At 38.7% G+C, this 17,141-nt stretch overlaps 2 protein-coding genes across 10 annotated transcripts in view; one reads left to right on the top strand and one right to left on the bottom strand.

Moving 5' to 3' along the window:
- Nucleotides 1-4,857, top strand: part of FAM227B (family with sequence similarity 227 member B) — a 124,870-nt gene extending 120,013 nt beyond the window's left edge. For 3 of the 4 annotated variants that reach the window (XM_067003803.1, XM_048052349.2, XM_067003802.1), the window contains one exon: nt 370-590. The gene's annotated coding sequence lies outside the window, so the exon portion shown is untranslated. Of the gene's footprint in view, nt 1-369; nt 591-4,639 lie in introns of those variants that run through there. The other variant, XM_048052347.2, reaches the window with a different exon arrangement.
- The window catches only part of GALK2 (galactokinase 2), a 53,117-nt gene extending 36,090 nt beyond the window's left edge, over nt 1-17,027 (bottom strand). For 2 of the 6 annotated variants that reach the window (XM_048052331.2, XM_048052336.2), the window contains exons 1-5: nt 16,835-17,027; nt 14,208-14,296; nt 12,761-12,884; nt 7,108-7,198; nt 4,097-4,243 (exon numbers count right to left, since the gene is read on the bottom strand). In XM_048052331.2, coding sequence (XP_047908288.2) covers nt 4,097-4,243; nt 7,108-7,198; nt 12,761-12,884; nt 14,208-14,296; nt 16,835-16,887 — 504 coding nt within the window. In that variant the 5' untranslated portion in view covers nt 16,888-17,027. The other 4 variants (XM_067003797.1, XM_048052334.2, XM_067003796.1 and 1 more) reach the window with 4 other exon arrangements.
- Nucleotides 17,028-17,141: the final 114 nt, after the last annotated feature.

The raw sequence follows: 17,141 nt of genomic DNA, 5'->3' as shown, positions 1-17,141 counted from the left end.
TCCCAGTCCCCTAAAGTCCCATTTGATAGCCTTCAGGCTTCTATCTTCAATATTATCACTGCCAGCTTGGACTATCAAAAGAGGATAGAATCAATGACATTACCACGTAATGTAGTTGCTTAAATACAGGACAACACTGAATGTTTTGACAATCCCACATTCTAATTCAACTGAGCTGTAGTGTGATAATATTGAAGCCAACAGACACTGCGCCACTACAGACTAGATTTAGGTCCTTTACTCAAATTTCTGTCTGACTTAGATTTTTCTCAGACTAGATAGAGCCAAATATAATTTAACTTCCTATGCTCAACATTTCACATTAAATTAAATAAACCCTAATGGCTTTATATCTATTTTTGCCAATAGGTATGTGCACAGCCGCCCAGTCTTGAGCAACAGAAAAAAATATTAGGGTGGCTGAAGAGAACTTAGTACCACAAGATTTAACATTTGGACAGCAACACTATCATCACATCTTTCAAGTAAATATAGTTATTCAAACGTACTAAATGAATATCTGTACTTATTAATTCCTACCATGAAACACAAAGCTGGGACAATTTAGAGCATTATTCCATTTCCTTTACAAAAAGTATCTTTTCCTGATGAAAACTTGTGCAAAAGATTGATTTTGTAACAGTAAAATAAAAATCACTTTAAAATCAAAAGCTAATACTGAGCATTGCTGTTCTTTGAGAGATGCCAGCAGAGTCTTAGACTGGTATCCTGTTTGGAGAAGAAAAATGGATTCTTTTTAAGGATCGCATTCTAAATTTTCCATCTTGCTATTTCAATACTGTTGCACTGCTGCAACTGGTTAGCACTGCACATCTGGCTGAATTGTCTTGGACTAGTATTCTCCCTAAACTATTGTGTATGTGTGTGATGGGTTTTTAAAAAAATACTGTATGCAAACTGAAACAATGCCCTATTGCAGACTGCTACACACAATAATTAGAGAGCATATTTTTTTCCTGATTTTGTTTTCAACGTCAGGAAAAAAAAAAAAAAGCTATTTTTAAATCAAGCCACCATGAGATTCTAACTATGTTTGTACAGTATTTTTCTTTTAGGGGTTTGCTTTTTTTTTGGTGTCTTAATCTCACAGGCCCAAACATCACACTGGAAGTGTTGTCTCACAAAAGCTCTAAATTTCAGCAGTTTTTAGTCTACAGCTACTATTTTAAACATCGATTTATCAGGAAAGAGAGAGCATGTAACTCAAATATTCTAATAAAAATAGTTGCACAGAAGCAAAACAGATAAATGTTCCATTCAGTAAAAGGTCAATTTTTCATACCTTTGGCTACAGAAGCCCTACCATTCAGCCAAATTTGATTCCAAAGCCAAAAGTTTCTATGTCCTGCTGCTACAGACCATAGTATTAAGATTTTGCAAAGTCCATCGGACTAATGAGGGGCAAAAAGTCAATCTTTTCTCATAAAATTACCAAGACAGCCTACTCTAATGACCAAATGTTGTTACTTATAAATGCTACCATTTACAACTTTTGCAAATCTAAGCATTTGAAAAAAAAAAAAAAAAAGACGGGGGGACAAGATAAAGTGATTATTTCTTACTTAAAACTAAACAAAAACAAATATCCAGAGCCCTAAAAATGCAAGATCCTGGTTTGCTTTCTAGCAGAAAGGATCTGGAATACCCCTATTTCTGTTCAGCTAAAAATTCCCCTGCCATGAGGGAGCTCCCAGCTGATACAAGCCAGTATTACTGGATCCTGCACAGATACCATTTGACACCAGCAAAGGATGTATTAGGAGCTGTAAAGAAGTCACAAGAGCACATTTTATACTTCTGAGGGCTAACATGCCTAGATTGCTCTAATTTATACTCAGACTAACACTGCCTTATACGAGGCAGTTCCGCGAGGCTAAGCAGAAGTTCAGTGCAACAGCAAACCTGGATCTGGCTAGACATAAGAGGTCTCTTAACGTTAAATCATAAATTATCCAAGAACACAGGACAGATTTGGGGAAAGTTTGAGCCTAAACAAAAGTAATCAGTTTGCAGAGCTGCCATCCTCTGTCTTACCCAGCACAACCAGGTGTCTCTGTCTATACAAGCACACAAAATCTTGGACATGTTCTTAACTGCTCCTGTGTTAGTTATTGGGAATTCTCATCTGTACATTAATTGCTCATTTTTCATCACAAGTGCAAAATACTTGGCTGCAGACAGCCGGAGTTCCTGGCAAAAATGTGAAATTGTGTCTCTTGTGTTTGTGCAACTGTATTTGAGACGCAACATTAACTTTCAGCACCTTTTCCAACCAGCAAGCAGAAGGAATTTTGGTTTGATTGAACAGGACTCATGAAGAGAAGGAAAGACATTCAGTAGTCTCTGTCTTCCTTTTGTCCCTCCACAAGTTTCTATAAAAATGCCAAAAGAGTTTTGCACCTTTCTTTAGAAAAAGGTCTGGCATAATGCCAACCAGTACTCCCAGGCCATGTGTAAATTTACCTCAAGATACACACTGTATCATTTATTCTCTGGAGAAAGCAGTATTTCTTGGAATAATGAAAACCTGGCTTCTGGTTTTCCAGTTACAGATTTCTACTACCTAGCAAAACTTGGACTTTCTGACTTCTGTCTGTTTTATGGGTTTTGCAGATACCCAGTTCCTCTCTGAACACACGCACTCCAGTGACTTTGATCAGGAGTTCCCCAGCTTAGCTCCTTTGGTTACCACCATCAGAGATGGTGCTGACCTGTGTGATAAGACCATCTATGCAAAACCAAAAGCTTCTTGGCAGGCCAGGTACACATCTATACTATAAAGAAGCACAACTGTCACCTCCAACCCTCTTCCTGCAAAGCTGCGCTCATCAAACTGGGGTCCCCAGTTCCATGTCTTCCTCTACCATTGCACTACATCTCACCCCACAAACTACAGCCTCTGTTAAACGCCCAGTCCCTTACTTACCCTTTGACCACATGCTGCACCAACACAAAGCAGGGTGACAATGACTGTAGCCACATCCTCCTACATGGAAAGCCAGCACACCTTACCAACCCTGCTTCTTGCTGCCTTAGCCCTGCTTGATACCTTCCTGAAGCACTTTGAGTTGTGCAACGTGGCTTGGAGAACTTACTGTTGAGCAGATTGCTGCAGCTGCAGCAATATCGAGGAGCAAGCCACAATGGATCAGAAAAAGCTTTCTGTGTGGAGCTGTTTACCTTATGGCTCAGATAAGTGCTTGTATACAAGCACTGTTAACAGCAGCCATCACCATGTACCACTTTAAGTTGGCTTTGTACCACAACGTGGGAATGTCTGACTTAATTAGACAATAGGCACAAATATGTGTAACAGTCACATTTAGATCTGTTTTTTTCTCTTCCTGACAATGTTCTAATTTAAGATCCTAGTTTCACTTAACCAGACATTTTTACTGGAGAGAACTTCATTCCCATACAGCACTTTCAAGGACCATGACTCCTCCAGAAAATTTTATTACACGAGCCAAATTCTGCTAACACTTGTATTGGTAACAGGTCACATACTTGGGGTTTGGTTTTAGACTAATGTTTGTTTAAAAAAGTGAGGAATACATTTTAGATTATAAGTATGTTCATTCCAAAAAAACTGTGAAAAGAATAAGGAGGGTCAGATGGAAGAATTTTACCTCTACTTTGTACTGATTATATAATTTATCAAGAAATTGTTCCACAGGCCTCCAACAGATGCTGTGCTGTTGCAGCCATGAAAAGTCATTCAGGGAGAGGGTAAAGGCCTCGGGGGTGTGGTCCACATGCTTTAGCACATATATCCCCAGTCCTGGCCTGCAGATAGTACATCTGGTCCAGGCATGGACCTGATGGTTGGCCAAAACACAGGCTTACAATAATGCTCCTTTTTTCAGCTTTAATGTAAGCCTGTTTTCTTGCCAAAATCAAATCCTGCCAAAATTTGGCCAAAGATATTTGCTCAATTGTGCAATATCTTAAGTTTATATCCAACAACTCTTTGCAAAAACAATTGTATCGTGTTTTTAATGTTTACAGGCATTAACAATATTTAATTTTAAGTAGAATTTTACTGCTGACACTCTTGTGTTTTACAGTAAATTACCTTAGAGAGGGTTTTTCCATTAGCTCTTAGTGTCACGAGTCCTGCACAGCACACCAAAGCACTGGAGCTAGAAAGACCAGAACTTGGAGGGATGGTTCCATCTAGCAGACAATTCATTCCAGTTGGGTTATTAAGACCAAAATGTTCCTAACAATGAAAAAATAAACAATCTCAGTTTCAAGTACTGACAGGCTCAGGCTTGCAATTATCTGATACTTAGAAAGAGAATCTTTCTGCTGAGTTGTTGGAACCAAAGACCTGCTTCTGGTATCTCCAAAATAAAGCAAAATTTTCATGCTATTCTTTAAGAACAAAGCCAACGGTAAGGCTTCAGCCAAAGGTATGTCTGCAGTTCCTGTATAAAAACATACATGGGCTGACAGAACTGTACCCCAAGCAGAATTCAGTGTGGGCTAAGTGTCCAAGAATTTACCAAGCTTCGTGGGTGGGTTTTACAGCACTGGCTCAGCTCTGAGCTGTCATGGTGACAGTACCGGAGGTTACCAATCATTTTACACCCTCCTTTCATCTTTTTTTCCTCAGCTCCTCACTAAATGCATCCCAAAGAGCTTGCAGTCCACTTCATGCCTCACTTTTAATGCTGGCATGTGGTATTAGGGAGCCACATCACGTTGATCAGGAACTAGTGGCCATGCAGCTGTGTTCAAAGCCAGATACTTGCATCTCCTGAAGCACCCACAGGACTGGCACTGAAAAAACCATACCGGTATTTGAAGGACACTACGCTTTAGGAGGCACCAGCAATGATAGATCTGTCATGCTACTTTTAGAATAAAATTTGAGACATTTTTACATACATGACAAATATCACAGATAATATATTTAATAGAGAAGTCATAAATCATCGTGCACATATTCTTTTAATTACTCTTTAGTTGTTGTGTCTTTTTATCTAGCATAACTTTAATATAAATTTCTCTCTTTTGTTAATTAGAAGTAAACATGCAGTACATACTAAAAAAGCTTTGCACGTATATGGGGGGTATATGAACAACTATATTCTGATATGGACTTATATGTCAATGAACTACATCAAAATAATCAGAAAAATAGTCAATAATGAGAAAAATGACAGTGTTTCCATACAGAAGCGCCCACCTTCAAAAGATTTCTACTACTTTTCCTGAAATAACTTCAACCATAAATACCACTGGTAGAGATCAGCAAACACAAAGCACCTCCTTTAATGTTTTCTAGCATCACTCCAAATTTTAAATTTCCCTTTCTACAAACAGAAGGGAATTCATACCTGAAATACTACTGCTGCCCTTCATGAAGAACACTAGACAGGCTTGTTCAAAAACAGAAAATGCTTGAGTAACCAGAAACTGATCCACAGTTTCTGGACTGTCTTGAATGTGAATCAGGCTTGCAAACTTATCACGCAATGTTTAAATAGAAAACGTATTTTGGTTTCAAAAATGAAAATGGACTTTGCCAAGTTCTGCAATAGTTCTGTCCCAAAAGGATAGCATGTTCAACTTAATATAAACAGATTATCCCGCTGGACCCTCTAAATACTTGTATTTCAGTGTTTAAGTCTGTAACATTCATGCTTATTTTCTGCCAGTGCTTGAGTCTGAAAACCTGCTTTGTAAATTAACCTTCTAGTATAAAAGCTTGTCCTTAGGAAACAAATCTCAGTAGCAGACTGCAAAATAAGGAAACTCAATTGGTCATGCTAGCCTTAACATAAGAAAAGATATATTGCAAAGAAACTTAATCTATATATCTACGGTCAATGCAATTTAAATGCATGTGTTACTGAGCTATATAGAATTGAAAATACGTTACTGCAAATGTAAGTAATTTATTGGGATCTAAACATAGCGGGGGGTCTGTTTAGGAACTATGGATCGTAATGAAGTGATTCGTGGCACTGATTGTTCCAAATATCGTATTTTGAAGACATCAGTGCCAGGTCTAAAGCATGCTTTCTTGGCTGCCCGCAGTGCTTATCTACTAGATCACCCTGTGGGGTGACCCAGATGGCCTAACTAGAGACAAGCTTCATGTGCTTTCAGAAGCACATTTACCCATAATTTGGGCTGGCTGTGGTGACCTTACCTTGCCGTCGCTGTTTATCCCATCTACCCTTCAAGAAATGTCACTGGGCTGAGAAGTCACTGTGTGTTTTTTTTACTCAAAGGACCATGAATCACCTGGAAAGGACAGGTGAGATTTATAGGATGCCTCAATTCTGAGTTCAGGCTGCCTCCCAGGACAATACTGATGATCAGCAGTTGGTTTCACAAGCAGTTCAGTCTTCAAGTCAGTCCGGAGACAGGCTAGCTCACAGAGGAGAAGATAAAGCTCAAATGATCAGACAGGAAAACGTCTGTCTGTTCACTGTTCCAGCCTTTACCGTAAGCGCGCCGTTTCCTGCATAGCTCTACTCTTAACTCACTTAGGAAATTTTGAAATTCCCATTCAGATTCCACACACTGAAAGTCTGGATAAGTAATGGTTCTTACTGGATAATTCCTTCTGTATGTGGTTTATATACTTTCTGAGATTTCTTTTGCCTACTGCATGAGTCAGTTTTGCTCAGTTGCTGTGCGTGACTTGTATGTTTCCAACATTAATGGAAACTATGTTTTTTAAAAATGTTTCCATAGGAAGAAAAGGACTAAAATATGACCTTTGTATCCTGACAGACATGACTCCAGACCTTTTTAAAAAACAAATTTTAATTGCATGAGTCCAGTGGGAAGCATTCTTTTTAACTTTAAAATACAAAAATGTCATCTTGACACGAGTTTGATCATGACTTTACTAAATAAGTGATTATTTGGTATCATAATTTATGTAATAAATATGAATATAGTGCTGTGCAAATATTTTAAAACAAAACCACTCATATCTCATCGTTAAATAACTGTATATCAAGAAACGACAGAGAATGCAGGAAAGTAGTTTCAGGGTGAACGGATATGCATGTCATATTTTACTTCCACATTAATTTCATAAGTTAAATAGTTTTGGCTTACCTGAATACCCTTCAGTCCACATAGGAAGTAGTTATGCCACTGAGGTTTGGTTTTGTTAATCTGAATGTCATTAACACTAGTACTGAAATCCCTGCAAAAACAGAAAAACCTTGAGGCTTTAACTTGTCAGTAAATCTAGTCTGAAAAAACATGGCTTATTACTGCCACCTGCTGATGAACAAAAACATTTCTGTTAACCATTTTTTTCAGTACAATGTTCTATTGTACAGATCTTCTTTATTAATCAATTCTATATTTTAGATAGAAGCATAATAGTATTTCCTAAAGTAACAGAATTTATTACACAAATTCAGAGATTAAACTGCCCTTAGCACCCGTAATCAAGGCAGCATGGCTTCCATCACATGTACACACTCTCTTAAATCTCTTAGAAAAGTATAAATCTAACTAATCATACATGTCAAGCCTAGAGTAGAGATAAATACACTTTGGGCTTTCTTGTAATCCCTGCTGAGGAATTCATCTTCATTACCTTCACTGTGAATGGCAGCTCATTAAAACAGGCCTAATGCTGTAAAATTGTATTATGTATGTTACAAGATATAATTAAAATAACACTTTATCTATTTCCTCCAGGATAATGCTGATACTGCATTTCAAAATAATAAAAATGGTAAACCTGAATGTTCCTAAAGAAACTAATGCTACAGATAGGTGCTTTAAAAATATACATGGAGTGATGTGCAGACGCCTTGGAGGGGCATGCATTAATCATCAGGAAGGGTAGATTGTTTAGAAGTCTATACTGTCAAACACCCAATAACTGTATCTACCTGATGCCAGTACAGCAGATGTCCAACAAAGAAAGAGTAAAGGCACTGAGAATGTCAAGCAAAGCTAACAAAAATTATTCAAACCTTGTAGGCTAAGTTGTGCTTTACAAGGCAAGGTCTGCCAAACAATATGAAAAGAGGCAGCTGGATTCCCTGGAAATATTGGGAAATATCCTGGAATATTGGGATATTGGAAATATCCTTCTTAATGGAAGGAAAAAAAGAAAAAAAAAACTTTCAAGAAATTACATGCAAGGAGACACTTCGCAGCTTTTAAGAGAACAAATTTTCTTTCTTATGCTAGTCCCAGTCTGTATCTGTAAGCTATATAGGTTGGTGACGTGCTGTTTTTATTTTTGTCCAAAATAATACTGCTAGTTACTACCTGTAAAAAAATACCAGTGTGAAGGTGTCTTTATCAGTAAAGTATTCTGTTCCCTATAGAGAACCTGTTAGTCATACTAATATAAAGCATCTTACAATGATATAATTGTCTTCAAATAATGGCTGAAAACTTCACTTTATTGTGATGCAGTTAAAGGCTGCAATTTTTGTGTTTATGCAAACATAGGTTCTAATGCTAGCTGTGTTGTAGTAAGATACTCCACTTGTATTGCCAATCTACAGCCTATTCCCAGGTAAATGCTACAAGACAGATATCACATTTCAAATATCAACTTAGAATTAATATTTTCTCAGTTATACATTCACTTTCAATATTCAGTACAGTGCAGAAACATCAGAGATTGCTATACAGTTTAACATATAAGTTGCTATCTTCCCATCCAAATTGTTCAAAATAGTGCCACTTACAGGACTTCATCAACAATGCAGCACTGAAGAATTGTAGCAAGTTAACTGCAAAATACTGGGGATTGTAGAGTAACAAAAAGATCTGAAAGGGAGTGTGGAGATTACAATACAAGTAAAGTTCAAGGATAGCAGTAAATTCTTCCAATTTGAGATTCACGTGTCTTCGGAACAATCTTCCAGAGAATAAAACAAATTGTTTTTGTTACGGCTTTTGAATATAATCAAAAAGCAGAAGTACAGTAGAAAATGACTGTCAAAAGTAATGAAGAATAAAATAATCCTCTGTTTACTTATGTTTGTTTTCTACAATAACCTTAAATTATTATTTTAAAAAAGTAAGATGCTGGAAATCAATGTGTAAAAGTGATTATCATACAGTGAATTTAAAGTCCTCTTTTCCTCAAAAAAGGGTCCTAAAATATTTTATCTGCATAATTCTTTGCATGCAATCAGACAAAGTTAGAATGTAATGAACAAAAAGACATATACTATGGTATATATTTGCTGGTTCTGTGGATAAATGAAAATAACTACTTCTTAAAGTGCATTTTGTAGATTTCTGTAATCTCACATAGAAAAAGAAAGAAAAGTTGGCTGTGAACTTGGCAAGTTTCACATGCACATAATTCATACAAACACAGGATGTGGAATTGGCAAGGTCCCCAGAAACCTTAAGTCTTTTTGCTGTTGTTATCACATTCAATTTGTTACAAAAACTCATTCCTAAATGCCCGAGCTATCTTAAATCAGAAAATTTTCAATCTTGCCTTCAGCCCTCCTACTGGAAGGTAGGAAGTTTGATATAAGTACTTTGTGAAAACAAGTAGAATAAAAAATAGGGGAAAACATCCCCTTGAGATAAAAATACCTTGATATTGTCTGTCCCAACCTTTCCATTTTAAAGGACTTGTGGTAAGGCTTTCCCTCCTCCAGGGCTAGATATAAGCATTTTAATTGGTCTGTATAATTAGAAGAGGTGAGTTTCTTGAATAATGTGGAAAAAAAAATGTGGTTGAGATGTTTTTCCTTGCTTGAGTAGTAATTAATCCTTACTTCTGGGAGACCAATTTGGCTTTTTCACACAGAGCCTCATTGTCTCAGCAGTTTCTTAGTTTTTCTGTTTGAACTCTCTGTAAAAAATCTAATTTTTTTTTTAAAGATTTTCAGGTCATTCTGTGAGATGGAATGGTAATTGATAATTATCGTGCTTTGACATTTCTGAAAGCATTTTGAGATGTGTGATGTCAGATACTCTCTGTACAAGTCTTTCTCAATTAAAAAGGTGCTGTGTGAAGAGGAGTTATCTGGATCTTCAAGAGACTTTAACTTTTGAATACCATTTTAGCCCAAATAATATTTAAAAGCATCTGATCAGTTGAGATGCTTTATGATGAAAAACAAAGTTTTTGTTTGTTTGTTTTGTTTTTGCCACCTATTCTCTGTTCTGTTTTTCCTAAAGTTAATATGAATAATCAGGGTGGATGAGGGCTACAGAACTGTTACATGTTACATGAACTGGTAAACAGTTCACAAAACAAGAATGAAATAGGTAACAGTGATTCTACAGAGGCTTATGGTTAGCCCTTGCTAGCCAAAGGCCTATATATATGCATGCATTCACTACAGGCATAAACATCTAGCAGTGGAACAGGCTGGGGGAAAAAAAGATATATTGTCAACAATTTTGTTATGTGGTATAACATTCAAAGTATTGAAAAATATTTCTTTGTTATGAAATTATGGGCATGTTTTAGCTTTGTTTTTAAGCAACAGTGTCTCAACAAAACAGAGAATGCTTAATGCCATAATCTGAAACCTTTTCTTGGTTTATGGTTTAAAACATATGATTTTAAACTGAAAACAAGGCATACATAAAAATACAGTGACTGTGCACACAATTTGAATTCAAAGGCTGTAATTCTAGATCTGGTAAGAACTGTATGTGCCTCAGAAGGCTATTTTAATTGCCATGTAATGAGCCAAAGCTCAAAAACCACATAAATATATTTACCTTTTGGTTACTGCTTTATTTAGCAGCCTTTGTAATAACTTTCCCTAATCAAAGCTGTTACAATTCTGAAACTCTTGTCTCTTGCAAAATGGTTTTGCAACAAAGTTGAAGCCCCATTGCAGGTTTCTATCACAGAAAAGTAAAGTCTTCCACTTCCTTCCCCCCACTCATCACTGTATGTTCCCACTGTTTACCCTGAGTCAGCTTTTGTGCTGAATCCATCACAATTCAATTCACTAAAATGACCGAAAATTAATCAGGGCACACTTTACCTTAAGATTGTTACTACACCAGGGAAAAGGCAGAGGATGAAACGATGTTGGAAGCGGGAATAGGGAGACCAGGGGTAAAAGAAGGAAGTCACCCCCCCTTCGGGAGTGGTGAGCTCTTAATTCAGCCCAGCCATATTGTGAGAACATACTCCGCAGACTGTAAAGTATTTGCGTATTTATACTTTGCATGGAAGTGAAAATTCCTCTTAACTGCCTAACTTGCAGGTAGCAGCTCAGAACGTGTTTCACAAGATCTGAGCTTTAACCAGGAATATGTGCTTAACTAGTTCCCACTCTTGGCAGTATGTTCCTTGGGGAAAATTTCTTCACTCAAAGCGTTGTGTAGTATTGGAACAGGCTGCCCAGGGAAGTCACTGAGTCACCATCCCTGGAGGTCTTCAAAAAATGTGTAGATGTAGTGCTTAGTGACATGGTTTAATGGCAGACTTGGCAGTGCTAGCTTAAAGGTTGGACCAGATGATCTTAGAGGTCTTTTCCAACCTATATGTCCCTGTGCTGCCTGCCATATGTTGCACCTTCAGGGAGTAATTTATCATTGGCTTAAGCCAACTAAGTTGGTGCTGATTTGATTTTTGCAAAATGCCCAATAAAGTTCATGTCAATGAGTGACCTGCTCTGAACTATCAGGCTATCACACAAATATCAGTCAGTTGCAAGGAGAAGGCAGAAAAATGTGGCTGGAGTTGAAAGGAATGGCAGGAATATTTCCATACATTCAGCACTTGTGAGACCATATCTGGAATACTGTCTCCAGTTTTGGGCTTCCCAGTAGAGAAAGACATTGACAAAGTGTCAAACAGTCCAGCAGAAGGCCACCAAGATGGCTACAAGGCTACTACAGCACATCATGTGTAAGGACAGACTAGGAGAGCTGGTTTTATTCAGCCTGCAGAAGAAAATTGAATGGGAGAATCTCATTTGAGTCTTTGACCACTCATCACATGGCTCCACAGAAGATGAAGCCAGACTCTTCTTAGAGGTATATGAAGGAAGCATAAGAGGAAACAGGCAATCTGCAGCAAGAAAAAAACAATCAGACATGAAGAAAATATTCTTCACAGCAAAGGTGTCCAAACTAGAGAACTGGTTGCTCAAAGAGGTTATAGAGTTTCTGTCTTTAGAGATACTCAAAATTTGAATGTAAAAGGCCCTGTAAAACCTGCTGTAACTTTGAAGTTAGTCCTAGATTGGACCAGATAATCTCCAAAGGTCCCTTACAACCTAAATTATTCTATGATTCTGTGAACAAGCAGCTGTGGAGGAAGTAGAAGAGGGAATACAGGCTCTTTGAGACAGGATTGTTGCTAAAGCCCTTGTGTTGTGAAAATACAGCCCCAGGTTCTCCAGAGTGTAGTCCCAAAGACAAGAGCAGGGGAGTGTTAGCTTACATATGCAGCAATTGATTACAAAACATTTCACTCCCTTCCCCAGGAGAAACTGAATTGCTGCCAGCTGAGAGGGTTACAAGAAAGATGGGCTAAAAGAGGTGAGTGGGTTGCACTTTTAGAAAGATTGAAAAATCAGAGGCTTCACAAGAGAAATCCAAACAGGTGGCAGACAGGAGCAGTGAACCTACTGCTCTAAACTAATATGCACAGAGTTGGTCAAATGGGATTCCATTTGCTTGTATCATTCAATGTACACAATTAAAATCCATACTGCAATGTAAGTTTGTCAAACCTCACAAAAGTTAATCTGTATTGCGACTGCATAAAGAGGTTCATAAATAAACAATTACTTACAAGTACAAAGAATTTGTATTGGCCAGTTGCACAACATCATTATTTACAGGTTCTACTGCAATCAGTATATCTTGTTCTATAGCCATGGGGAGCACAGCATAACCACAGTAGTCTATATGTTCTCCTACCGAAGAAACAGATGATTAAAAATATTTTTGAGTAAGTCTTTCTTGAGTAACAGAAACAGGGCTCCTACGGGAGTTCAGTGTTGTTTACCATACTAGACAGCTTCTGAGTATAGTCTCAATTCTTACTATTTAAAGTACACTTGAAAGTTTAGGGTGCGTTTCCTCCATTTTGTATTACTACACAAATATTTTATTCTTTAATGATTTTATCTATTGCACCTGTTTATAAATCTTCATGTTTTAACATTGGCTTATAAAAATTTAAAAAACACTATGTATATTATTGTCCAGAATGAGAACAACTACCTACATTAACTGTAAACTTTTGTGTCGGTATGGAAAAATAATTCTAATCAATTACATTTAACTGATGACTGGAAGAGATAGTCAGTACATGACTTCCCATTATGTGATTTCCTCTGCTCATGTGGCAGATTCATTGACCACTGGATAAGGCTTGTGGTGGATTTATTTTCATAAAATTTCTGGGCTTTTTTCCAAGAAGGTTATAATTATATGTAAATAACAACTAATACATATAGGTGCAACAGTAAGAACACCAAGTTGAAAATCATCATTAACTGCACAATGGACTAATTAATTTTAAAGCTCTGTTTTCCAGGTTCCTTTTACTTACGAAGTCTTCAAATGTGTATGGTTCCTCTATGCATATACAAGAAATTGAGCTCTAGGGAGAGCACAATCCTAACATGGACAGACAAATCTAAAAAATAAGGCAGCCACAGAAACACAGGTAAGTCCTAGATAAACAGTATTTGTGTCTCTCCAGGCAGCATGTGAATCACAACCAACTGTTCTGTGGATGCATCTCTATGGCTGAGATCCTGGTAGAATCATTTCATACCTTCATATGTATTCCTGTTTGGCTAGCTATATCTGGTAACTTAAATTATAATGAATGAGAAAAAAATATAATGATTTCATTTATGGATGCACTGTTCAGCAACTACTTTGATTAGATTTGCAAAGCTTTTCAAAAGAATTGTAACCAACCATAAATTGGAATGTTACTCCAGTTTTCAAAATTATTGCTGCTCTCTATGATTTTTTCCAAAACTGATATTTGAGTGTGAAATTCTTTATAATAAGGTGTTGTAAAAGCTAGGAAAGTATTATATTCTACTTTCCTTTTATCACATGCAACTTTTCTAATAAAAAATAAAAATAAAATAAAATAATATAAAATAAAATAAGAAATAAAATAAAATCCAACATTATTTTAGATTCTGTGTTTTAAATTAGTAGGCTTCTGTGACGTCAGATAAAATAAAATAATAAAATATTAATATTTCTCTTACCTATTAAGTTGACTCGCCCTGGTGCACGAACATAAAACTTGGGAGCTGATCCAAATTTTGCTATAAAGCTCTCCTTCAGCTTCAGCAATCTGAAAGGCAGGTTGGAAACCTTTAGAAGGACTATATTTGCATAAAAGATGGGAAGCCTCTTGTCTAAAATGTGTTCTAAAGTAATTTTGGTTTAACTTTTTGAAGTACAACGGGTTTTCTCTCCTATATCAGGAGCTACATTAAGCTGCTTCTTCCTGCTCTTCACCTAACACATGACAGATAAGATTAAGATATCCTAATTGATAAGAATTTTGTTTTAAATACAAGTAGTCATAAACTAATTCAGGAGTCAGATGTCCAATGGTAAAGTATTGTTTGTACGTTCCCTTGAAAAGGATGAAAGGGACCCGCTTTTACTTAATTCCTCCACCTTGGCTGGCTCTAGCCAGAAGCAGAGAAGGCAGTTGCCTTGTGTAACAAAACTCCATGGCCTCCACCCACCTTTCCTATGCCACAGCTCTGTAAAACTGTTTGCAGGTAAGGAAGACGTGCAGCAGTGCAGATCAATGGCTTGTTTGTGGCACTGGGGTTTGTCACATAAACACACATGAAGGCACCCTCTTCAAAGTCAGATTTGATTACACCAGACCTGAACAAATTGATTTTCTTCTAAATTTTGACTTTTTCAAACTTCGTATGAGCCTTTGTATGAGCACCGTTTCTGTACGGTGAAGAGAACTAAAATTCCAAACCTTCGATTATCCCTGTGACTTATTTAGACAGTATTTACAGTTTTACTGCAACAGTTCCAAGAAAGTTCTTCAGATTTTCCATTTGGAGGTTCTAGACGTGTCACTGAAAATTCCAAAACAGAGGAAGATTTGGCATATTCTTTTGTTTCATAAGGCCGTAAAGATATTTAGCTTCCACACAGTGCTTGCAAACTTGGGATGCTTCAGCATGTCATGCTGGAACAGTGGGTAAACAGAGACTGAGAAGAAATTAAGCTGTTATCTTAGTGAAACATAAGTGATTTGATAGTGATTCACTTCAAAACTACCTTAAAGCGATTTAGCGTACACACTAACCCATTAACTTTCTTTAACGTAAGCAAGACACTAAAATGATAAACAAGAAGTAAGAAGAAAAGAAAAATTAAAACAAGTCTTATAATATCTCACCAGCATACCCTGGTGATTTTAAAACATGTACCAAATTATTAGTGTTGTTATTGTTGTTATTATTATTTGGTTTTTAGTCCACTAAGAAAAATCCAGGCTGCTAAGCCTTTTACATTCAGTCTAAAACTAAAACTGGAAGCCTAGTTAATGCAAAACTTAAGTAAGAAGACAGCAATGAGGAACAGATGTTACAAAATTTCACAGTCAATTATTTAGTTTGTACTTCTCTGTAAAAGCTGTGTTATTGTCCAACTATATATATTCAAATGTTTTGTAAGATTTCTCTAAATGGAAAGCTACAAAACATTATTTGTTGTGAATTTTTGTAACACATCTTTCTGTACATTTCTGCCTTGGAGCCCACTAACAAAGCTGTGTTGGGGCCCTCTTTAACTTGCTTACAATCTTCCCTAGTATTGACTAGTTTATCACTCTTCCAATTAGCAGAAGCAATTTCTGCCATTTCATTGTACAATCCCTTTCCTAGATCCCATTAATGATAATATTGTAGTCCATGGTGAAATAAATCTGTTAGCAGAGTTTTAGATGTTAACTTTAGCCCTTTTTCTGTCAGTATTTAGAATGCTTCTTTGTTTCACAGATAATTTCATAGTGGTGCTAGTACCAAGAGACTAAGTACAAACAGAGCAGTCATAGGGGCATGTTTATCGAAGTGCTGATTGATCTCTTAATGTGGGTTTTACAAACAAGACTGATGAAAGGCTATTTACACGCTTTGGCCTTTTTGTTTCAACACGCATGCTGCAATGTAAGCACCTACATCAGAGCTGATTGTCAGAAGTGTTAAGCAAACGCATCCCTCGCAACTTCTCACCTCCAAATCTAGAAAAGCTGAGCTTGTCCTTTCCACGTGACTTACACTGAAACAGTGCACTCTGCTGCGGGGATCACAAATTTAGAAAACGCCCCTTGCCAGTGCTAACACGGGTAAAAGGGCTCATTCAACTGTCCGCGTGTTCTACTGCCACACACCAGGTGCAGCACCGCGGGCAAGAGCACACGTCGTCCCAGCGAATCGCAAAGGCCATTCATTACAGCCCACAAGACGAGAGGATAACCGAATATCCCCAAAACTCTGCGAAGAGAAAACGTCGGGGGGAGAACTGAAGGCGCCATTCCTCCTCCCGCCGCACTGGGCGAGGGGCAGCAGGGCTGCGTCGGCTGCCTCGGGAGGGGACCGGGGGGCCGCGCCCTGCTTGCCGGCGGGGGACCGGGGCACACTGGGGCCACGGGGCCCCTGCTGTCGGAGCCGAGCCGAGCCGAGCCGGGTCAGGCCACGACGCCCACAGGCTACCCGTCCCTCACACGGCCGGCCCGCCCCCACCCCAGCCCCCCTGCTCACCACCCCCCCCCGCTGCCACGGCGGCTGCAGGGCGGTGGCTGGGTGCTGCCACCCTGGCACGTCCCCACTCACCCAGCCAGGCAGGCACCCACCTGGGCTGCTCCACCAACTGCACCGGGAGGCTGCTGGGGGCGTCCCCCGCCATGGCGGCTCCCCCCCGCCGGCCCCTGCTGGAGGCGGGCGGTGGCTTTGGCGGGCTCGCGGTCACGGGACGGGCAGGCACCAGCCTTCCGGGTGGCGGGGCTGCCGGCACGGCCTCCTCCTCCTCCTCCTCTTCCTCCCTGGCACGGCTCCGGCTCCGGTCCTGGTCCCGGTCCCGGCCCCTCCGTGCAGCCCCCAGGCCGGTGCCGCGGGGGGTCGGCGCCCCGCAGCCCTCCCGGCGGCGGGGCCGCTCAGCTC

This window comes from Anser cygnoides, chromosome 11, assembly GCF_040182565.1.
Source record: "Anser cygnoides isolate HZ-2024a breed goose chromosome 11, Taihu_goose_T2T_genome, whole genome shotgun sequence".
NCBI lineage: Eukaryota > Metazoa > Chordata > Aves > Anseriformes > Anatidae > Anser > Anser cygnoides.
The sequence above is the reverse complement of the archived record's forward strand: the minus strand, read 5'-3'. Positions and strand labels throughout refer to the sequence as shown.